The sequence below is a fragment of the Bactrocera dorsalis genome, chromosome 3 (genome assembly GCF_023373825.1).
Source record: "Bactrocera dorsalis isolate Fly_Bdor chromosome 3, ASM2337382v1, whole genome shotgun sequence".
NCBI classification, from domain to species: Eukaryota; Metazoa; Arthropoda; class Insecta; order Diptera; family Tephritidae; genus Bactrocera; species Bactrocera dorsalis.
Genome location: NC_064305.1, coordinates 58,730,579 through 58,755,024, shown reverse-complemented (window position 1 = coordinate 58,755,024; position 24,446 = coordinate 58,730,579). Strand labels below are relative to the sequence as shown.

The following is a 24,446-nucleotide window of genomic DNA, read 5'->3' as shown; positions in this document are numbered from 1 at the left end:
TACTGCTATATAACTTGTATCTAACTGGATTGAAAGAAAAAAAGATTTTATCAAAAAATTTATATTTTGTTATTGTTTTTCAAAAATATTTTTTCCATTAATTTAAATCTTTTTGAGATTTTGCATTTAATAAATTATCAATTGTCGAAGCACTTTTCCACATGCATGTGAGACAACCTCCAAAAAAGTTTAATTTTTTCAACAGCTCTTCTGGCGAGTAAAATCGTATATACACGCATTAATTTTCTTGATAATAAAATCAAAAAGATGTCATATGGGTCCAACCTTACCTTATGAATTATTCCTTACAATTTTTTTTCTAACAATTATTTTGAAACGTCTTGATTTGCTTAAAAAAGGCGCCGCTTTGAAATAATTAAATCTAAATACCCGCATTGGCAAAGTTACTTCAAAAATGATTCGTCTTCTATATATTCGTTTTTCGAATTTCTCCGAATCTTCAGGCAAACAATGGTGGTGGTACCACTCAGAATTGACTGTCAATACGTTGCAAAATCAACAGTCGCCACATGTGGACCTTTTGCCGAAGAAAACAGGCGACCATTTGCTTCGAATTTTTCTCTAAATTATTTTGGATTTGCTCGTCTTGGAAGACAAAACGGTCGATTTAAATTGTTTCAAAATAGTAATCATACGCATCAACCTAAATTGATTCGTCACCTATGACGATCTTATAAATGTCCTTTTGAAGCACCGCGATCGTATTTCTTTCAGCTAAATTTCTTTAAAAAAAAAATAAATAAAATATCTCCGATATGCGGCAATATTATTTTACTTTTCTGGGGATCAACGAAAAAATATTTTATCTACAGGTGTTCATGCAATATCGAATCTTTCTGCATTTATTAACAATCTAATTAGAATGTTAAAATCTGAAGGTATGTTACATGATATGTGGCAACCTAAATAATAAAAAAAACAAAGAAGCAGATTGTTTTAAAATAATTTTGAATATTTTTGTAGAATGATTTGATATTTCTTTAAGCTTAATATTCACGACTAAAAAATTCAAAATACACGACATGTGGCAATCTTAATTTATAAACTATACTAAAAAAAATATATTTTTTGTTAATTTTAATTCGAATCGTCCTGTAGATTAATATATGAAAAGATTTTTTTTCATAAAATGCAATAATTGTAAGAAATCATAATGCAGAATATATGACTATGTAAAAATTATCGCACGAAAATGTTATTCGAGTTAATTCCATTTTTTAAATTTAATTTTTTAATTTATTTATTTGAATTAAATTGAGTTTTTATCTAAATCCTATTGAATAATTTCTGGACTTTTATTTAATCCAAATCCTCACAATAATAAAATGTCAGATTACAACAAAATGTGGCAACGTAACTTTCAAAAAAAATATGTAAAAGGTGGCAGCATAATTAACAAAAAAATATATATAGCAGCCTACGTAATAAATCATAAGATAAAACATAATCTAATTTTATATCTTCTAATTATTGATTAAGTTGATAGAATTACAAAACAAACTACACAACATGTGGCAGTAGTTCTCTTATTCTATCTTTAAAGTGAAATTGAAACGAAGACTCTTCTTTAATCATTTTCTAATAAAAAAATCCAACTTTTCACTTCACTGCTTTTCCTTACCGAGTCGGTTGAATATAAAATTAATTTCAAGCTAATTTTTCTATTCTGTTTGGCACCAAACGAACTTACATACATATGTGCATATGTAATGAACGTACACATTTATATACATGAATATGTAGATATGTACATTCATACATACATACATACAAGTATAGTCATATCATCCCCTGTCGATTTACTCATTTTTTCCAATTTCTTCAACAATTTCTACTTTTATTTGAAATTAAAAAACATGCAATTTTCTAGTTGCTCTGCAATTTGCTGGCTATCAGCTAGCTATTTTTAAAAGCTCTAAAAATAGCTTGCCGCACATAAAACTGGTCAATGCACCTCCGCTGCTCGTGTAGTGGCGATAATTGTGAATAATTACTGCAACACACCGCTTTTATTGGAAAAATATGCTGTTTTTGTTGTTGTGTTTTTAAGTAACATGCATGCTCAAAGTATGATGCTACCATAATTTAGCATCTAACCGCAAATCAATCAACTGGCGACGACCACGATAGCCAACTACAATGTCTGAGCAACCAAATTGCCGCTTGTAAGACCAAATGCAGCGACATGTGTTCACATGTAAGTGTGAAGGCAGCGACCAATCGGCTATTTGCACAGGCATAAATGCACACATACATATATGTATGAATTTATGCCCGTGTATATATGTATGTGAGTGCATCACTGTGTATGCTGCTTGTTTGCAAACGGATATTAGCGGCGAAGTGTGATTGATATGATTTGATTTGTAGTTTGTTGTGTGCCACATCCTGATTGAAATCGATAAAAATAACTCTTTGAGTGGCGTTAGTTGGCTACCTGGAGTGCTGAGCTATTTTCGGAGATAGTGTTCGCTGAAAAGAGAAACGTGATATTTAGTAGGCAGGAGTACTTATATAAAGATATACATATGTATGTATGTAGTTCTCAAGTCCTGGTGAAGTTGCACTTTTTCCTTAGACAAAAAGAGGCTGTTATAAATAATTAGTGTTCTTCTAAAGCTAGAGGAAAGTTTGATTTATTGCTGAAGACCAATGACTTCAAATAACCCCACAAGAAGTAGTCTCTTCTTCTTCGCGCAAAAAACCATAAATCTTGGTTCCAAGATAGACGAAATTATCTACAACTTGCTTGTAGTCTATTGGTCTATTCTTGGAGACCGAAGGAATCACGTACCGATGATTCCACCAGACCAAAAAGGTTACCAAATTGTCAATTTAAGTGAATGTAAGGCTGTTCGTGAACAATTTGTGGATTTTCTTCTTCTTTCAACTGAGTTGTGTGGTAAATAAACAAAACTCTAGAATCTAGAATCTGTAGTTTTGTTTATTTACCACACTACTCAGTTGAAAGTGAGCCTCATCGAAGCAGATGATTTTCTTAAAAACATCGTTGTGGGTTTCAAGTTGTTTCAAGGCAAAAATCAGCAAATTCACGACGTTTACGGTGGTCCAATGGCTCTAGTTCTTGAATGAGAACAATTTTATATGAACGCAAATCCAAATTCTTTCTCGAAATCGGTCTGGTTGCGGTTTGAGACAGTTCTAATGCTTGAGAACGTCCTGGATTTGCAAATTGTGGTCGTCACCAAAACGTGCCTGAACGGCAATAATATTTTCATTATTTCGAACGGTTCTTGGACTTATTGACACTTGAACACTATGTAAAGAAAATGTACGCTCGAAATTTCCAACAAATCGACGATTAGCGAGCACAGGTGGACGATTATTACGAGCATAAAATGGCAAAAGCGCACGAAAAGTAGCAATTGGAGAACGATTATATTTTATTTTTGTAAAACGCGGTATATCTTCAGTAAAAATGTGGTACATGCTGCCAAGTCTATTTGCTTAAAGAATGCTTTAATTTTATATATTTTTTTTTACTAAAAAAAGTTTCTACTCATTTCCTGGAACTGCATTAATGAGATGGTGAAGTAAAATGGCGCACACACATTATATTCACTAAAATAAATCTATGAATAAGATACAGAGCCAAGTAGTTAGATTTTCCATCGTTCTAGTTCTTCTTGTACGTGTATAACAAGAGTGAATGATGTGAAAATACTCGCGCTTACATAACCGATACAACTTAGGGTCCGAAGCTTGCCAAAGGAAGCGAAATAAGTGTCAAATATCATATGCATGTATGAGTGTGCAGGTATATACATATAAATAAATATATACATATATATATTATATATAGTTAGACACTAAGCTAGAGTGTATACATATGTGTTGGTGAAGACACAGAATGATGAGTTTCTATTAAAGTTTCACACGCCAAATAGGGCACATCAGCAGCACAGTGATGTGGTGCCAGGTCTCGTGGGGAATGCGCGCGATACAAGAGGAAATGCTGTATATGTACATATAGTATATTACATATATGTAACTATATGAAAGAAAGATATGGCTTGTATGGCACTTGTTTCTAGAGGAGAGGCGTAAACTTGCAGAGGCAGTACTACTAGCTCGTGCAGTCACACATTTTTAGTGGGTTTAGTGGGTGGGAGAGTTAGCAGAAGAAGGCAATTGAACGGTGTTTTTTATTGTGTGTAACTAGAGGAAATCGCCGGAAGGGTTGGCATGTTTAAAGTCCGGTCAGAATGACGCTGGCGCCAGCTATCGCATACTTTTGGCGTCTTCAACCAAGTCACAAAGCAAAGAAACCACACACACACACACAGACACTTAAATGCGCGGCTTGAAGTGGAATTGTGAAAAAGTGAAACAGGAAATTCTTGGGAAAACTGAAATGCGCTCGCACAAGTCAAAGCAAACAAATGTTGCAAGTATGCGCAGCTGACAGCGGAGACACTCCTCCGTGGAATTTCGCTTAGCTGGGAAGTTTATTAAGATTTTTCATGCACTTTTTTTTAGTTTTTTTTACCTTCGCTAAGATTTGCCGCACTAACGCCGGCTGTAGAGACACAAGCATTGCTAAGCAGTTAGGCGTGAGAGCTTTGTTGCAACAATACGTACCATATGTACGTTGCAGCATGCATTGCGGCAATGAAGATGTGCATGGACGACAGCCAAGAATGCACAGCCGCACACACACACAAACACACGAAAAAAAAAAATTATATGTGAATGCATAAAGTTCGAGTGTTGCAGCGTCAAGAAGACTGCCTGTTGTTGTTATAGTTGCTGTTGCCTCTACGTCAGCTGACATGCATGCGGAACGTGCAGGTTGCAACTCACAATATGTACACATTGCTGGCGTTATTGTATTTAGACATGCCACATGTCGACCAGAAAGGAGGTGTAAGCTTTTATGAGCGCACACATACATACATGCAGACTTACTAAGCATATAAATACGTGTTTATTTGTAGGCAGGTGTGTGTTTGCTGTTTGTGAGCGCAAAAGAAAAGTGCAAATTAAAATGACAGGATGTTGGTTGTGCGCTGACGTACTTGCCACTCATTGCAATGCAGCCATAAACACACACACATATACATACATATATAAAGATATGGCGTTGTATTTGCGTGCGTGTGAATTGCAAGACCCACAAGGCATTAAAAGTTGCAACGCCTTAATGGAACACATCATGCAGCAAAGTGCTACAACAACTCACAACATTTGGTCATTTTGCAACATTTAGTTTTTTATACCCTGAACAGGGTAACTTAAGTGTGGCAAAAAAATGGAAACGTCGGAGGCTCTGTAAAATATATCTTTAAATGATCAGTATGACGATTTGAGTCTATTTGGCATTGACCGTCAGTCTCTCTGTATATTCGCAACCTGCTGCCTTAGTTTTTGAGATATCGACCTGAAACTTTGCTCATATCATTTTCTTTCCAAGCCACTACACATTTGTCGGAACCGCCGATATTGGACCATAATAGCTTATAGCTGTCATACAAATTGAATCGTCAAAATCTAGTCCTTATATGAACAACTTTTTTTATTTGCTAAGATATCTTTTTGAAACTTGACATGGCTTATTGTCGTAGGCAACTGTACAATCTCCGCAGAAATTATTCAAATCGGACTACTATATCAGGTAGCTACCACACAAACTGAACGATCAAAATTGATATTAACATTTGATTATACACTTTTATATCATAAAAAATGGCCTGTGTAGGGTATTATAGCTTCGGTGGAGCCAAAGTTAACCTTATTGCTTGTTCCTTTTTGTTTTTTGTACTTACCCCCACACTCCACGCGCCTAAACACGCTTGTGGTCAAGAACTAATTAATGAATGCTGCACCATGAATGCACACACACATACATGCATATATATACATGTATGTACATATATCAGACATTCGAAAGTACAAAGCTCATTTGATGCTTATGAATGTTGCAAACTTAGCCGGCATTTCAGCGATGTTGTTGCAAGCGCATTTAGTTCCTCTGGGAAGCGCCTGTCAGCTGCGAGACTGACTGTAACCATTTGTAAACGTGAATTTCTCGAGAATTTGCCATGTTTATAAATAGATCTCGATTAAAAGTGGTGTAAAATTAAAAGACTGCAAAACTTTTTTTTATTTGGTTTTTGCTCCTCTGCTATGACTAAAGCTATTAAAAGTGGCAACTAAAAGGCTTGGGGTATATTTGAATAATCAGTTTGAGTAGAGTGTGTAATAAAAAAGTTACAAACTTGCGTTCCAATTAAATTCTGCGGAACAAAGACCACTTGTTGCACTGTAGCACGGTTACATTTGAAGCTTGTGAAGAGCCAGCAGGCATACTTCAAACCTTTCCATTATTCCTTAAACTTTGAATGTACTGTGTTTCATATATCACTGTGGTTCATGATTTATTCCAAGAAGAAAAATAATTGTTTGTAACATTTTATATCATTGTTCTCTTCTTTCTTTGTTGGTGCGTCTCTGGATAATTTTTAAACTATATTTTATACGCTCTATAGAATTATTTTTAATGCCGCATAGCTATTTTAACAATCCGCCGAAATGTAGGCAACATTTTCTGCAATATGTCTATACTACACAGATTGGCTCAATACATCAGGTTCCTGGAATTATTCAAGAGTGCTGGACGTTTATAACTACGTGTAATATAGATGAGGCCAAAATGGACCTTAGATCACAGTGGAAGCCTCAATTCATTTCTATTCTATTTTACACTGCCATATCAAGGGCCATAAGAGAACGTTTTGTCACTCAAATTTCCAAATTTAAATTGCTGGATTGTCGAAATTTCGAATTGTAATAAAGGAGTTGCCACATTGCCATTTGAAATAAATAGATATTATATAAAACTTTATACTTAAAGCAATTTTTTGAAAAAAATATTACGTTTTATATACATTTGTATTAGGTGTAGTACATAAAAAATTATAAATCAGAACAAAGTTGCCATCAAAAAAATATCAAAATACAAACACAGATGATATTTATGTACGAATTTTCAAAAGAGTCTCATAAAGCATATTTTAAATTTAAAAATTAAATTTTATTAAAAAAGAAATAATATTTTTTGTTAAAAATGTAGGTACATATTATACATACATATAATATTCACGAATACATTTAATTTGTTGTGTTTAAATATTTGAAGCGTTTTGTTCAAAAAATTGAATTTTTTTGTTTAGAAAAATTATGTGAAGACATGTAAGAAGTCTTCACATAATTTTTGTTAAATTTTTTCTTTTTTGTTGAAAAAAAAAATTTTTGTTAATATTTAAAGTTTTAAATTTCTTTAAAAATATTTTTTTTTGTATTCAATTTTTATAAATTATATAATTATATAATTATTATAAAAGTTTTTTAAAAAATTAAATTTTTTTGTTTAGAAAGTTTTTTTTTTTTTGTTTAAAAAATTTAATTTATTTTTGTTGAAAAAATACTTTTGTTAATTTCTAAAGTCTTAAATTTTCTTAAGAATATTTTTTTTGTTAAAAAAAATAAATTTTTTGTTAATTTTTTAGTTTTTTATGTTGAAAGAGTTTTAATTCTTGTATTCAAATTTTTTAGTAAAAAAAAAGTTTATTTTAAAAGTTTATTAAAAAATTAAATTTTTTTGTTTAGAAAGTTTTTTTTTTTACATGTCTCTACATAATTTTTGTTTAAAAAATATAATTTTTTTTGTTGAAAAAATAAGTTTTTTGTTAATTTTTTAGTTAGTTTTTTATGCTGAAAGAGTTTTATTCTTGTATGTATTCAAATTTTTTAGTAAAAAAAAAGTTGATTTTAAATTTTCAAAAAATTTCGACCTCTGTTCGATACATAATTTTTGTTTAAAAATTTTTTTTTTTTTGTTGAAAAAATACTTTTGTTAATTTCTAAAGGTTTAAATTTTTTAAAAAATATTTTTTTTTTGCGAAAAAAATTAAATTGTTGCTAATTTTTTATGTTGAAAGAGTGTATTAAAATTTTTTAGTAAAAAAAATTCATTTTCAATTTTCAGAAAATTTCGCCTCTGTTTGTTACAAAATTTTAGTTTAAAAAATTAAATTTTTTTGTCTAAATTTTTTTATTGGTTTGCCGAAAAAATAAAAAAAATTTAAATACTTGTTTTTAAAATTTATTTAATTGTTTGAAAAAATAAAATTTTTGTTAATTTGTTTTTAGTTTAAAAAAATTAAAATGTATTGTTTAAAATTTTTTCTTTTTGTTTTTCTTAAAAAAAAATATTATTTTTTTAATTTTTATTATTATTATTATTTAATTTTTTTTTCTTAGTTTAAAAAAATTAGAATGTATTGTTAAAAATTTTTTGTTTTTGTTTTTTATTGAAAAAAAATTTTTGGTGGATTTTTTTAGTTAGTTTTTAATGTTTAAAAATAATAAACTCCTGTGTTTTATTTTTTTTTTTTTAAATTAAAAACAATTAATTTCCAGAAAAATGTCTCCTTTGTTCGATTTAGAGGTTAAAATAAATTGCATTTTAATGTAAAAATAATTTCTATGTTAAAAATAGTTGTCATTCTATAAATTGAGCACGTGTTAGAAGGCATTAAATATTACACATAAAGCGTGCTGCCACACGACGAAAATAAAAATTAAAACATAATACTCGAAAACGCAAACTAACGCCGCATTACTCAGGTGTATGACTTTACGAAATATTATAAAATATTTTAATTAATATAAAAGCAGTTTTTTAAACCTTGACTGCACACAGACAACAACAAATATTTAAATATTTATTTCATAATATTCATTATTATATTATTTTGCGCATATGAGTTTGATAATTATTTGCTTAATACTCAAGCAGCTGCTGCAAGCGCTGCAAACGAAATTCCAAATATTTCAAATTTCTTATATGTACATAACTATGTAGATACATATGTACATATGTATGTATGTATGATATTTACGAATGCATTTAAGTGAAAGTCTTCTTAGCGACTTATTTGTCCATATGAACATTTGTAGGTATAAGTGTGTGTATGTGCGCACGTATGCCCTTTTTAGTGCTGTACCAAATGAAAAAAATAAATAAAGAAAAATTAAATAAATAAATCTCACACAACTTTCTTTGAAAAAAAAAACAACTTTCCGATTAATTAGATTGGCTGAAAAAAGTGAAACTTTTACTTTTCATATGCAAATGCCTTACCTGTGATGGATTTCTACCATAAAAAATTTAAATATCAGAAAATGCTTACTGCATCCGTTAGATTATAGCATGTTCTTGTTATGACATATACATATATACTTCTATATATATCTATATATCTATATATATATATATATATCTTCTTCTTCTTCTTATACATATACATATGTAAAGAGCAGCAAATTGTCAAGCAAATGTAAATGCTGTCTAATGGCTTAAATCAATTTAGCCGCTCGTGTGCGCGTAGAATACCTAAAAATGCCGCTTACAGGGCTAATAAAACTGGCTGTCGTCGCTGTGTGACTGTGGCTAAAAAGTCAACACCGACTGGCACCGTTTCGCACATCAACTTAACGCCGATGCCTAACAATTGATAACTGTTTAACTTGTTATTAGCGGCGGCGCAGAGATGACAGACGCGCACGAAGCTGTGCATGCAATAGAATTCGTTAATTCATGACCATATACATATATGTACATATATAATTTACTATATAATATAAAAAAAAAATATATATATACATATGTATGTATGTACATATGTACCTATGTGCATATATAAAAATCTGTTATATGTTTGTTCTAGGCGCTTAGTCAGTTTATTTTACTTTTTTTTTTAATATTTTTTATATTTGTTTGCTGTTTTTTTTTGTTTTTGTACATTTATTGACACTCGGCCATTTGCGCTGCCAATTAATGTCTAATAAAATTTATTAACAATAAGAATAAGAAATTAACTGTTGCCGCCTTAACTGCCATGTCTAGCTACCGGTGTTACTGTACTTCGCACAAATGCTGTTGTTCCCTTAGAGCGCCTCTAATATTTATTACTTCATTTTTGCTCGACTATTTGTTATTGTTGCTGTTGTTGTTTTCTGGCTGGCAGCACGCCAATCATGACATTCATAATTTACTTCAATTTTTTCCGAAAGCCCTTTCATAGGCGCTCGCATCACTTGCTTCGGCACTCAGGTGCGCATACATGATGCATGTGTGTGTGTTAGCGTTGTAATTTGGCGTTTCACGCACATTTATTTGCTCACACACTGCACTACTTACATAAATAAATATTGATTCGACATCTTATTGTGCATAATTCAGGCGAAGAGCGCTTGTGTGCTTTTCCATTTATCAGCGAGCGAGCAATTGTTCGCAACAGTTTGTTTTTGTGGCCGCTGGCAAAGCAACACAAGCAAAATCGATCAAAAGTAGCAGAAATCAATTGAAAAAAGTAAAACATTTATAACAAAAATATTGCCGTACTTTTTGAAGATTTTCATATTAAGGTCAATGTTAACGTTATGACAAAGCATTTTGTTCGTCTGTAATGTATTAAATACTGTTGTTGCTTTGTTATTTGACTTAATTCAAAGGTTGCTTTGAACCTTTGCAGTTAAGCTCATTTTATGGGTCAAGAAAATTGTGCAAATCATTGCAAGTGTGTATTCTTTTTTTTGCAATGCACAGATATTCGATTTTTGGTATTAATATTTCAGTTATTGTTTTTAACAAATTAATTAGTTGTTGATTTGATGTTAATAATTTCTATAACACATGCCAAAACTCGTGAAGATATTTTGTAAAATAAAACTGATTTTTTCTCCTCAAGAATTAGCTTTTGATCGTTGTTTCTATGACAGGTCCGATATCGGCGTTACCGACAAATGAGTAGCTTCTTGAGGAGAAAAGGTTGTGTCCAGATTGATATCTTAAAAACAGGCACTAGTTCGTATATATGGTCTACAGGCCAATTAACGGATATGGCTAAATCGAAATACTGGTCATATATACATCTGTTTATAGGATCTCCTATGTTTCCTTTTGGGTGTTACAAAGTTCGGGGTATGAAAATTTAGTATTTTGGTTCGGTAGTCTGGTAGGCCAAAGAGCCACGCATAGACCAGTTTTGGTGCTTTGCGACACCAGATGGAGTTCAGTTACTAGGTCCATGAGGAATCCTTTAGAATACCTGCCCTTGACGTGAATTCCAACAAATTCTGTGGCCTCACTATCGACATCTCTCCCAGATACTTAAAACGCCAATGCCAACGTTAGATGATTTATACTACCAATGCCAATGCGGGACAAATGCACACAAGATGTTCTAGTGCCTTGCCTAGACATTTACTGCAGTGTTCTCGATCTGTCGGACCCAGCTGATCATGTTCCTACAGTTTCTTCTATCGAGTGCCAATAGGAATACTGTAGGTAGCTAGCTCGTTCCATTGGGATTTCATTTTCATAACCATGCTTCTGTCCACATCGTTCTATGACAATGCATGAAAATATTAAGGCTTTGAGTTATGTGGTTTTATACAATATTATGAACTACAGTTTCATATAAAAATTATTTACAGCTCAGTTAGCAACTAAGCATTTAATGCCAAATGATCAGTACAAAATCGTTGCTATTTATCTGACCCACAAGGTATATGCAAAAAGAATAGAACACAGTTCTTGAAACTCCGCTAATAATAATCATTCAGGCCCTCCTAAATATAGTTTAGCGTCAACTGCACGGACATGACATCATGTCTACTGATCACATGATTAATGAGATAATAATCACGGATAGGCAAGTCTATAAATTCGTTGAACACGCCGTGTTGTGACTTTTTTCGTTTAAAGTGAATAAAAGACAAACAATTATTAAACTCAAACCAAGCTGCCAGGGAAATGAATAGGTATAGAAAAAATCAGATGAAATAACAGCAAATTAACTACTTTGTATTATTTCTCATAATAAATAATTTAACAGAAAAATGCATTTCACACAGATTGTTTACACATTTCCCTGCTATTACTACAGTGTAAACATTTAAAATGGCATGCTTAATCGTATTTAAAGCAATTTTTATTAATTAAACAGTTTTAATTGTCTTAAACACGCACCTGTGAAGCTTTTCTAGAATTTTCCCAAAAACACATATTCTACAATATGCTTGGAATATAATTATTAATATTTAAAAGTAAAGCGTGCAATAAACTCAAACGAGATAAAAGGTATGTCTAGAGAATGTTTCAAGGCATTTTTTTTATGTATGAAATTTTAGATTTTTTGAGGTTACATTCGTCCTAAGTTAAGTGTTAACTTGCTGTCCGTAAATTTATTAAAAAATATGTATAATTATCATTTTGAGTTGAAAAATCTCATACGTTAGGTGATTTATGCTACTAATGGCTTTGACTTTCACTATTAAAAAAGCTCAGTGAAAGCTCCAAATGCTCATCAAACTTAATTTACAAAAGCTCAGTGAAAGCTTCAAATACTCATCAAACTTAAATTACAAAAGCTCAGTGAAAGCTTTAAATACTCATCAAACTTAATTTACAAAAGCTCAGTGAAAGCTTCAAATGCTCATCAAACTTAATTTACAAAAGCTCAGTGAAAGCTTTAAATACTCATCGTACTTAATGCACGCTTCACATACAGTTTTCAATTGAGAAATTTATTAATTTAGGTTTAAAAAAAAGTTCAGTAATTTGCGACTTCAAAGTTAGAAAATCTCTCATTTTGACCATCATACAAAATTGATGAAGCCTTGGGAAGTTCTGAAACTTACACAAATATAGGAACATTTAACTTACTCATTAACTGTAAAGCACAAATAGAGGGCACATATCTATAGTCTTTTAGGTTTATATTTAAAGCTTATATGTACGTCAAAGCTTTCATGAAACTTTTTATGGCAGTTTCAAATACAGTTCCATTATTCTTATTTTCAATGCAAGAGTGACCAAAGGATCACTTTAAAACATTCACAAGATCTAAAATAAAGGCAAAATTATAATTAAAGTCAAAGCTTTCATAAAACCTTTTATGACAATTCCAACATTGACTTCCAAAGCCACAATGCCTACAGCAACACTTTAAAAAGGAAATACACTTTGTTTATGTTTTATAATGCGTTGCAGTTATCTGAATTATATGGAGGCAATATTTTTCATATCGAGACCACACTTATAATTCGAAACGCTATTGCTGCTGCGAAAATTGAGTTTTCACATGCTTTTCTCACGCGAAATTACGTCATTATTGCCGGCCTTTTACTGCCATGCTTCATTAACGCCGTCACAACAAAGCTATTAACACGTTTTATTGCCCCAGACTTGACCATCATCCACGCCAGCTCGCGCGCTACCTGCCGCCGGCGCTCTCTTCACTCATGACCTATTGCATCACAATGCGGCGTTCGGTAGCTTATCTAACGGCCTTTTTGTTTTATTATAGTTTTTCTAATTTTTGGTATTTTCTGATTTTGCAACGATTGCGTACGGCTTTTGATCACTTACAGCTCATATGATGTACCATATGGTATACTATATTTCCTTGTCTGCGATTAAGCGGCAAACTCCTCTTCTTATGAGCAATGGTATTTAATGGCTTATTACATTTTATATCGTTTTGCTATCTTTACAGTTGGTACTTCCGCAAGATAAAACGAATTGAGGCTGAGAAGAAACTATTACTGCCAGAAAACGAACATGGAGCATATTTGATACGCGACTCGGAGAGTCGTCACAATGACTATTCGCTGTCGGGTGAGTAATGCTACAGAAAACGGGACAAAAAAATAAAAATAAATAAAATAAAATAGAAAGTAAAAATAAAGAAAAAATAAATAAAAAATATATAAAAAAAATAAAAAAATTAGTTAAGAAATAAAAAACATAAATAAAAATACACAAACAAATTTAAATAACATAAATAAAAGTACTAAAAGTAAAAAAAAATCTGAATAAATGTATAAAAAATATTAAAAAATTTAAAAATAAAAATTATGTAAATACTAAAACAAAATAAAAATAAAAATAAAAGAATTAAATTAAATAAAAATCGAAAAAAGGTTTAATAACAAGGAAATTTTATTCAAAAAAATTAAAATTTATAAAAAAAAAATAAATTAAAAAATTAAATAAAAATACAAAACGGTTTAATAACAAAGCAACTTAATTAAAAAAATGAAAATTAAAAATTAAAAAAAAAAAATTAATTAAAAATTAAAAAATAAAATAAATAGAAATACGAAAAAATTAAATGAAACATAAATAAATTTAATTTAAAAAAATTAGAATTAAAAATTAAAAAAGAATTAAATTAAAAAATAAATAATAAGTACAAAAAAAAAACAGAAATAAAAATAAAAATACAAAAAAAAATTATAAATAAAAATACAAAACTAATTTTTTTCTTATTGATTCTGCTGGAATAATAACAAAAAATAATAATTTCCACTTTTCTATGCGCAGTACGTGATGGCGACACAGTGAAGCATTACCGTATACGACAACTAGATGAGGGTGGCTTTTTCATTGCGCGTCGCACAACCTTCAGGTGAGTCAACGCAAAAACTCTTTCGATTTTTTTTTTTGGAAAAATATTAATTTTCCTTGTTCCTCCTACAGAACCCTCCAGGAACTTGTTGAGCATTATTCCAAGGATTCCGATGGTTTGTGTGTCAACCTCTGCAAGCCATGCGTACAGGTCAGTACTTCATTGAATTTTACCAAACTCACCAACCACATTCACAGAATTCATCATCACACATTTAGTTTAGAACTTAAATATTGTTTTGTTCGCATCAGACATTCACATTTACTTACCGAACGTACATCGTGTTTGTTTATGTTTCTACTTCGCATTGTCTTACGAGTAACTAACATCGTCTCATACCCTTGCCTTAATTTTTTTGGATTATATGATTTTCTTTATTACAATTTTATTTATCTTTTTTGTCTTTCTACTTTTGCAATACGCTCCAAAATAATTGTATAATTTTTTTTGCATACTAAATACTACTTGGAAAAATATTTAACTAACAACTTAAAACAATTCACATTTGAAATTGCCACAAAAAAAAAAAAAAAAAAAATAGGCAAACCAATTTGCGGGTATTTTCGAGGTAGGAGTTTGTTCTAACTAAAACACCAACCACATACACATACACACATGCCAAACACCACCCACCAATCACCAGTCAGCAGCAGTCACCCACAACTCCGCTGTCACCTAGCTGCCTGTGTTGTGACATTCAATTAGTGTCAAAAAGAAAAGAAAAATTGCATATATTTTCACGCCCTCATGGCTTATAATGAATTCAAGTGTTTGCCTTTTTCACCTTTTTTACCATATACATAATATATATTGGTGTTGTTGTGTTTATTTGTGTTGTTGTCCTCTTTAAAATGTGTCTTCTCGTTGTCGCATCACCTACTCACATAATCGACGCATATTTGGTTCCAAAGAATTGTACTGCGTTGAGCATTTTTATGGAGCAGAATTCATCTTCACCACATTAAATATTTATTTGAAGCGGCAGTTTCTTATTGGCGATTTTATTGGTCAGTCATTCACAGCATATCGTTTTATCCACATACAAGTACTCTACAAAACAAAAAAATAAATAAATAAATAACAAGGGAGCAGATTAAAGCATTCATGCTGTTAGATTATTTAAAATTAAAATAAAACTAAGAAAGTTAAATGTTGGAAATTTAGCGAAGGAAGTGGATCAATAATATACTAAAAAAATTATGTATCCGTTACTTACTTACTCTATACTAGAAAAACCGTTAACTACGATTGCGTCGAAGCATACCCTTCATAATACAAAAGATTGATTGATTTTGATCGGTCGCTTTGTATGGCAACTATATGCTATAGTGATCCGATCTGAACAATTTCTTCGCAGATTTTACCGTTCTCTTGAACGATAATCCAAGTAAAATTTCGTGAAGATATCTCGTCAAATTTCAAACTTTTCTATACAACGACTTGATTTTGATTATTCAGTTTATATGGCAGCTATATGTTATAATAGTCCGATATCGGCGGTTCCGACAATTGAGTAGCGCCTTTGGAAGAAAATAATGTGTGCAAAGTATCAGTTCGATATCTTTAAAAATTAAGGAACTAGCTTGCAAATATACAGAGAGATAGACGGCTATAACCAAATCAACTCAAATCGTCATAGTGATCATTTATATACAGAGTTTTTAATGCTTTAGTCGCTCCCTCCACCCATTTATAACATAATGCATAAGTAACATGTACATACATACACAAAAATATATGTAATTGTCTGCCAACAGCAGCTAAATGTACTGTTACATACCAGCCAATGTACATAACACGCCTACTCACAGTCCAACATAACATCTAACATACGAATGTCATTTAATCGTGTTTTTTATTTCATTTCCGCATGCAGATTGAGAAACCCGTTACCGAGGGTCTATCGCATCGAACACGCGATCAATGGGAAATAGACAGAACTTCGCTTAAATTCGTACGCAAATTGGGCTCCGGCCAGTTCGGCGAGGTATGGGAAGGCTTGTGGAACAATACCACACCGGTGGCGATTAAAACGCTGAAATCAGGTAAGTCTACAAATGTCATGTGCATGCTAGAGGCTTATATCAAAATCACTGTTATTATTTTACCACTTAGGCACAATGGATCCAAAAGACTTTTTGGCCGAAGCTCAAATAATGAAGAAGCTGCGTCACACAAAACTCATACAGCTCTATGCTGTTTGCACCGTGGAGGAGCCAATTTACATCATCACCGAGTTGATGAAGCACGGCTCACTGTTAGAGTACCTGCAAGGTGCGTTGCCGTTCATTTTATACAATTAACAATATATTCTTGCTATACAGCTATGCATTCTCATATACATACATACATACATTTGTACATATAAATATTTATACGGCCATGTATTTGTATGCATTAGTTTGTAGTTTGTCATTGCGTTACATGAAGCTTGTAATGTGCAGTCGAAAATAATTTATAGTACTTGCAGGCAAGGGACGCAGTCTAAAGATGGCGATACTCATTGATATGGCAGCGCAAATTGCCGCCGGCATGGCTTATTTGGAGCAACAGAATTACATTCACAGAGACTTGGCAGCGCGTAATGTGCTGGTGGGCGACAATAATGTTGTCAAGATTGCCGATTTCGGTTTGGCGAGGTAAATATGCACGCTTGTTATGGGGGGTCTGCTGTGGCGTTTAGCTATTAGACGACGCAGTTTACCGCACAGCATGTGTGATTCACGTATGAATAGATTAAATGACAGAAGTCTAGTGTGCCGTGGATTTGCAAGCTATATAGATATTTAGAATTGTGATGAAAACGTGTTTGATCGACTTTTACAATGGTGCTCATTTCTGGTTCGAAAAATAGCAGTATATTAAAGAAACATAAATCAGTTGCATTCCGTATATACATACGTCTTTAGCATAGTGAAAACATATATTTCAACTCTCCAATTGCCTCAAAATTTTTTTTTCCAATTTTTCTAATAAAAGTAGAATAAAATATATCCAACTGCATTTAAGTTTCTAGCACACTTAATTGAAAAATGGTTAAATATTGAAATAAAAAACCTAACCTAAAAAATTTTAGTAAACTATTTCCAAAAAAATTTAATTCTAAAATGTATGCTATGCATTTAAGCTTCTAGCACACTTCGAAAAAAATTCTGTGACGTATTTAATAATAAAGCGAGGCGCGTTTTCGAGTAATTTTGTTATAAAATACACACTAAAGATCGAGTTTTACTCGGGCTGGTCCATTTTTGATTGGATTGGTACAAACTTTTTTTATGCTCGACTGAAGTTTAATCCCTTATGTCAATTAGTGTGTAGGGCAGCTGTTTGTTTACGACGTCAAAAGTTTGTATATTTTTTAATAAGCACTTCTACACCTTTGAAAATGGTAAAAAAATAAAAAAATAGTAAAAAAAATCTATATAAAATCATGTTAGAACTAATTGGAAAAGGTGTAAACAATAACAAACATGAAAGTAAAGAGAAAGTGGTCGAACTTTTTGGGGTTACAAACGGTTTATCTCGGTTTCCATGAAAACTACGAGTGCTATAGAAAAAATATATATGGCAATGTTGTAGTTAATGAAAAAATCTATAATTATTGTATATAAACTTTTTTTACATAACCTCAAAATTTATGCGAAAAATTCAACTAACCCAGGTTTTGGGTTTTTTTAATTTATTATAAAAAAAAAACACTTTATGTGCGTTAAAATCGCTTCGTTCTGATCGTATGAAAAAAATTATACACTACTAAGGTAACTTTTCACGGAACTTGCAGGAAAAAGACGCCACTAAATGCTTCAGTATTTAAGAGCACCGCGTTCTAAAATGCCTTTTGAGTTTCTTTATTCTGAACTTTACTTTTATATTTTGTCATTTATCTCTTTTGTTCGATTCCTACAGTTTTTATCACTTTTTAAAATAATTTTTATATTTTTTGGTTTATGAAAATACATATTCTTCTACTAATTTTTGAAATTAATTTATGCTTTCAGACTTATCAAAGAGGATGAGTACGAGGCACGCGTCGGTGCACGCTTCCCCATTAAGTGGACAGCACCCGAGGCGGCCAACTACAGCAAATTCTCCATTAAGTCTGATGTATGGAGTTTCGGCATTTTGCTCACCGAGTTAGTGACATACGGACGCATACCATACCCTGGTAAGTCTAAAAATTAATTCATATTTTGTAATAAAAATTTATTTACTTTTTTTTCGAATTATTACTAAATTTTATCACCACCCCTTGCGCAGGTATGACCAATGCCGAAGTGTTAACGCAAGTCGAACACGGTTACCGTATGCCGTCGCCGCCGAACTGTGAGCCACGTCTATACGAAATTATGCTCGAGTGCTGGCACAAAGACCCGATGCGGCGACCGACCTTCGAGACACTGCAATGGAAATTGGAAGACTTCTACACATCCGATCAGAGTGATTATAAGGAGGCGCAGGCCTACTGATAAATGCTTTACACTTCCAGCAGCACGTCTCACATTAGCGATAATATAAAGAAACCACATATACAACATAGCAATTGCCAACGCCACAGGAACAACAACATCCACAATAATATACACAACAATTTGAGTAAGATGAGTCGCAGCAGTAGTAGTATGTTGCCGATTGGTGCAACAGCTGCAGCAACAACAACAACAGCAGCAGCAGTCGCACTAAATGAAACTGCCAAAATGACAACAAAAACAACAACAACGTCGATAGTGAATAGAACTGAGGCCGATGGTGCTAAGTCGTTGCAAATGCCAACAGCAGCAGCAGCAACAACAACAACACCAAAAACAATCAAGCCAATACCAAAGTTGCGCCACATGACGAGCAAGAACAACACACATCGGCATGGTAGCAAAACAAAGCAAAGCAATTCAAAGCATCTTCCCAAATCGGACAATTAAGACTAATAACTGTTTTTTTTTTCTCACACATACACACACAAGACATTCATTTACTAATAATGATTAGTTGAAAAACAAAATGAAACGGCTTAATTAAAGAAAAAATTAAACTTACAATTTAAATTAATGCAAGCAAAAGGGTGAGGTGAGTCTCGTGAAAATTATGTTTGTGAAAATGAAATTTGCATGATTTTGAAAATTGCGCGAGAATTTTCGAAAGCACATTGCATACGCGGTAGTAATGTAATGTAGTCTAAACTAGTTTTTATATAAATGTATTTAGCCAAAATTTTATGTTTTTTTGATTTTTTCGTATCACCTTATTAAAATTTGTCACGTTTTCTTTATTAAATTTAAAAAGATATTTTTTTACAAAAGCCACAAATAATAATGAAAATAATGAATGTATTATTATTTATAAACTATACATACATACGCCTATATATATATATTATATACATATATTTAAAAGGGACTTATTATATAAATTTGTAGGCAAAAGTAAAACGCAAATAAACGTACATACACATCATAACGACATAGACATTGTAACAAGTCCAAGTTATTTTTTTTTTTGTTTTTGTATAGAGAAAACAAGCATAAATCATCATACAAACATACAAAACGCATATGCAAGTAAACACAATAATATATTTAAATTTAAGTAAAATTAATTAATTTGTTTTACAATGACGTTTTGTATTGCTTATCATCACTACTTTAATATATACTTACATACATATATATGTTACGCAATTAATTATACTTATGCACACACGCATGCGTACGTAAAGGTATTAGCAAGCGGCAGAAGTAAAAAGACGAAAGTGAAAGAAAAGAAAAATCAAAATGAATGCATGAGCTTAGCGCATACTCGTGCCTTCTTTGCGCATTTCAATATGTTATTTTTTTTTCAATTTTTGATTTTTGTAAAAACTGCAAATCTCCAAACAGCAATTTAATTGTCTTTGTTTCAATAAGCATATGTTTGTTATTGTCTTCAATATGCCAGGTAAACAACAATTATTCTACGAAATTATTATTTTTTAGCAAGTGTTTACGAAAGCTAAAAGAATCAACCAGCAATAGCTGTAATCTATAATCAAAAGCAGTTAGCAGTTAGCATAATACCACATACTTACAAATATGTTTATTTTGTCAAAAGCAAATGTTCTATTTTTCACGCGAATGTTTTGTAATTCTAATTTTAGTAAAGGTAATATTTACATACATTACATATATGTATATGAATAAATTTATATTTATATATACACACACATATATATAAATACATATTACCATTTAAGTAATGTTAGGTTATAATTATTATTATTACTTTTATTATGAAAGTGAACGATTAAAATAAATCTATACAAATTTATATTACAACAAAAAAACATACGTCCGTTTATATGAATTGAATGTGTATTGGATTGAATTCAATTGTGTTGTTGTGGTTGTACTATACACCCCCCTCCGTATAAAATGTTGGCATTTAGTATTAGTATATTGTGGATTGGCAAAAAGATAAACAAAAATCAGCTGTGGGCCAGCTGGCGGCGCGGCTGGCCGGCAGCAAGTGAGACATATGTGTTGTTGCGAAGTGCAAGTTTAACTCTTGATTAAAGTAAAAATATGAATATGTAGTGAAAAACGCGTTGGAAAAAATTGAATTTAATTATGTGTAATGATTGAATTGATGAAGCATGATTTATGCAAATACTTATATATTAATGAATTAATAATTGCATGCGAAATACTTATAAATATGTACGATGTAGTTCGGTTGAGCTATTTTGCATTTAGCTGGAAGGCAGTATAAACGATATGTAAATATTAAGAAAAATTGCACTTGATTGATTTTCGGTTTTAGTGAGATCTTTCTCTTTTTGCTTTCAATGAAACGTTTTTCTTTTTTAAGATTTATTGCTTAAATTCGTTTTAATTTTGTTGTCTTTAGTTTGCATAAACTGTAGTACTTTCCAATTTAGTTACGTTAAGAGAAGCAAGGGAATTTCGCTATGCGTTTACATAGCACCAAATTCGTGGTAAATTCCAATACTGCAACTTTTAGCATGCAATGACGGCCTAAAAATGCTTTAAACTACGTTAAACTGCAAAGTAAAAGCTAAGCGACTTTTTGCAAAGGTAAATTAGCAAGTTTCATTATAAACTCCAACACTTCCCACAATAAACGGGTCTACGTAACCGGAGCTGACCTCGATTTCTAATAATAATAGCTGTCAACTTAGCAGTTTTTCCCAAAAATTAGCTGGCGAATGCTTTGTGTTACTACACCACTAAAGCTTAGTAATAGCATGGTCGAAGCTGACATGATAAACTAAAATCCGTCCCCACGTCGTAATCGGAACGGACCCAGATTTTCAAATGACCGTAGACTGTCATCTATTTTGAAAACTGTGACAAAAACTTGACAAGTATTTTCGAACACCGGAGTCTTCTTTCCTATGGCTTTGTAAAGGACTACAATAACAGTCCACGTGCATTCTCTCTAGATCAGACATCTAACCTAACCTAGCCATAACGTAAACCAAAACTACTTATCAAGTGTTTCTATAATTGTTGAGGCTATCTTAACAAGAATAGCATAGCAAAAAATTTAGCAATACCAACTGTGCTTCGAATTTGTGATTTAAGGAATTATTGTAAACTAAAGGCCCCCTAAAAACATGTGCAAAAAGCTCTATGTTGTTCTTGTTATTGAAGCTTTAACCACGTATTGCCGAAACCATTTTAGCGAGTAGTCAAAAAATGTGTTATTGTTGTAATGAGTACCTAATCCCCGTTAGAATGGTAAGGGTTGATAAGTTGTCATCGGCGTCATCCAAATAATGTGTCGCTCTTACCGGTTTTATTGCAGGAGAGAATGAATAAGAATCGCATAAGCCTTAGTTTTTTTTACAGCCTGCTGAGTTAGACCACGTTTTGAAAGAAATTACGATTTATCGGCGTCAAAATCAGTAAAAAAAAAAACTAAAAGCAATAATCATACAATACGGGACAAGTAAATTAATCACTTTGAAGACTTTTCCTACCTAGGCAGCACAATTCGATCCTTCCGAACCCTAAGCGGATTATTTAAACCCAACGTTGTCTCTTTACTATAATATTTTACGGATTTGAAACCTGACTTTTAACCAACCACCTTACTGGCAATATCCGAAGATAACTACGGTGTATACTCAAGATGTGGTGATCTAACGTCAGCAGTAATGGAGACCTATGTACAAGTACATGAAAAATTAAATTTGGAAACACGTCGCCAACTAAATTGCGAAAATAGAGATGTATATGACACACACACTGTGATGCCACCGAAGAGGCGAAAACCTTTGGATTGAAGCCAACAAGGAAGTCGTAAGGGACCTAAAGACCAGGTGTAGAAGATCCTTACAAAAAGAAATGCTTAAATGTCGAAGTCGTGGAACGAAGTGAAGATTCTAAAAAAAATAACAACCGACGAAAATATTTTCTTGAGATTCTATGCTTCAGTGGGAGATGCGGGAAATGCTGATAATGACAAATATGTTTTATATGTCAAAAAAAAAAAGAGATCAATGTGATCCACAAAGATTTCCGGTTGAAGTCTCGACTGAGCCGAAATATTAAGTTTTTGATTCGTTTAAATGGCAGAGAAAACTGAAAAGCACTCAGCCAAATTGAAACTCAAATGTGATTTCCTCGTAAATGGGTGGCGGAATATCTACTCTCTTCTTCTTATTCGGTTATGTGGATTTTCGTTAATATTTAAGTTCCCAAAAATTAAGTTTCCTTATAAAAAAATATTTTTTCCTCAAAATATGATTTCAATATATATTTTAAAGGCAACATTTTTCCTTATGAAATTTGATTTTGTGCAATTATTGTTTATAAAAGGGATTTTATTTCCCATGTGGACTGCTTTGTGAAGTTTTGGTTTGAAAAATTTGATATTTTTTGTGCGTTGATTAAAAATTCTATAAGTTCATTATAAAAGCGAAGTCTCCTCATTAAGAAAATTGTATATGCAAGCAACGAATTTTTTCTTGTTTCTCATCACACGAATACACACATAAATATAATACTCATTCACACTCACAATTATGCATGCAAACAGTTATTTGTGTAAGTAAATAGTTATATTATATATGTATAAACAAAAGTAAATTAAATATATTATGCAATTCTGGGAAGCTTACTAGTAATCTTTTCTTACAATACTTTTTTTTATATATAAGTATATAGTATATATAACTATTTATATTTAATGAACTTATTGTTATTGAGTATTTATTTAGCTGATAAGGCAAGTTAATTGGAGGTAGAAATAAACAAAATGGTAGCACTCTCAAAGTCATGTTGGCTACAAAACTTCTAAGTTGCCGTTCTATGTATTAAATTATTACTACTACTCTTTGAGAATGGGAACTGGAACTACATATATATCATCAACTAAAATGCAAAAAAACGTAACATCACTTTTCATAAGTTTAGAGGTGAGGGAAAATGATATAATAGAAACCACTCATATAGAAACAATTTGAGTTTTGGTTATGAAATGGTTATAAAGTGGTTATATCTGACAGCGAGAGGTTAAAATTTTATGATACGTATATATAATATGTTCTAGTGAATCATAAGCAAAAAAAAAATTCAATTTCGAGTTTTTTGATGATGCGTAGTTTTGCATTTCAGGTGACGATATCTATTAACATTTTGAGATATACATATATACTATATATTTAGAAAGGATTTTACAATTATAAATTCCGCAGTATTTTCGAATATTTTTTTTTGGATTGTTCGTCAATATTTTTCTGTTATATTACGAACATATTTTTTTTGTGTTAAATTACATAATTTTCAAATTGTTTAACTTTACATTTATTAGTTCTTTTTTTTTTCAATTACATTATAATAAAAAAATTTTAATAAATGGATATTTAGTTACTTTGTAAATTAAGTAAATAATTAAATAAAAAAGAAATTAGCAAAATAATAAAAAATC

At 31.6% G+C, this 24,446-nt stretch overlaps 1 protein-coding gene across 7 annotated transcripts in view; it reads left to right on the top strand.

Moving 5' to 3' along the window:
- LOC105222355 (pneumococcal serine-rich repeat protein) overlaps positions 1-23,880 on the top strand; it is an 85,493-nt gene extending 61,613 nt beyond the window's left edge. For 4 of the 7 annotated variants that reach the window (XM_049451704.1, XM_049451700.1, XM_049451702.1 and 1 more), the window contains 9 exons: positions 13,608-13,729; positions 14,438-14,522; positions 14,594-14,672; positions 15,064-15,090; positions 16,399-16,567; positions 16,638-16,796; positions 16,984-17,161; positions 18,521-18,687; positions 18,780-23,880. In XM_049451704.1, the coding sequence (XP_049307661.1) occupies positions 13,608-13,729; positions 14,438-14,522; positions 14,594-14,672; positions 15,064-15,090; positions 16,399-16,567; positions 16,638-16,796; positions 16,984-17,161; positions 18,521-18,687; positions 18,780-18,988 (1,195 nt within the window). In that variant the 3' untranslated portion in view covers positions 18,989-23,880. The remainder of the gene's footprint in view (positions 1-13,607; positions 13,730-14,437; positions 14,523-14,593; positions 14,673-15,063; positions 15,091-16,398; positions 16,568-16,637; positions 16,797-16,983; positions 17,162-18,520; positions 18,688-18,779) is intronic. The other 3 variants (XM_049451705.1, XM_049451706.1, XM_049451707.1) reach the window with 3 other exon arrangements.
- The last annotated feature ends 566 nt before the right edge of the window (positions 23,881-24,446 follow it).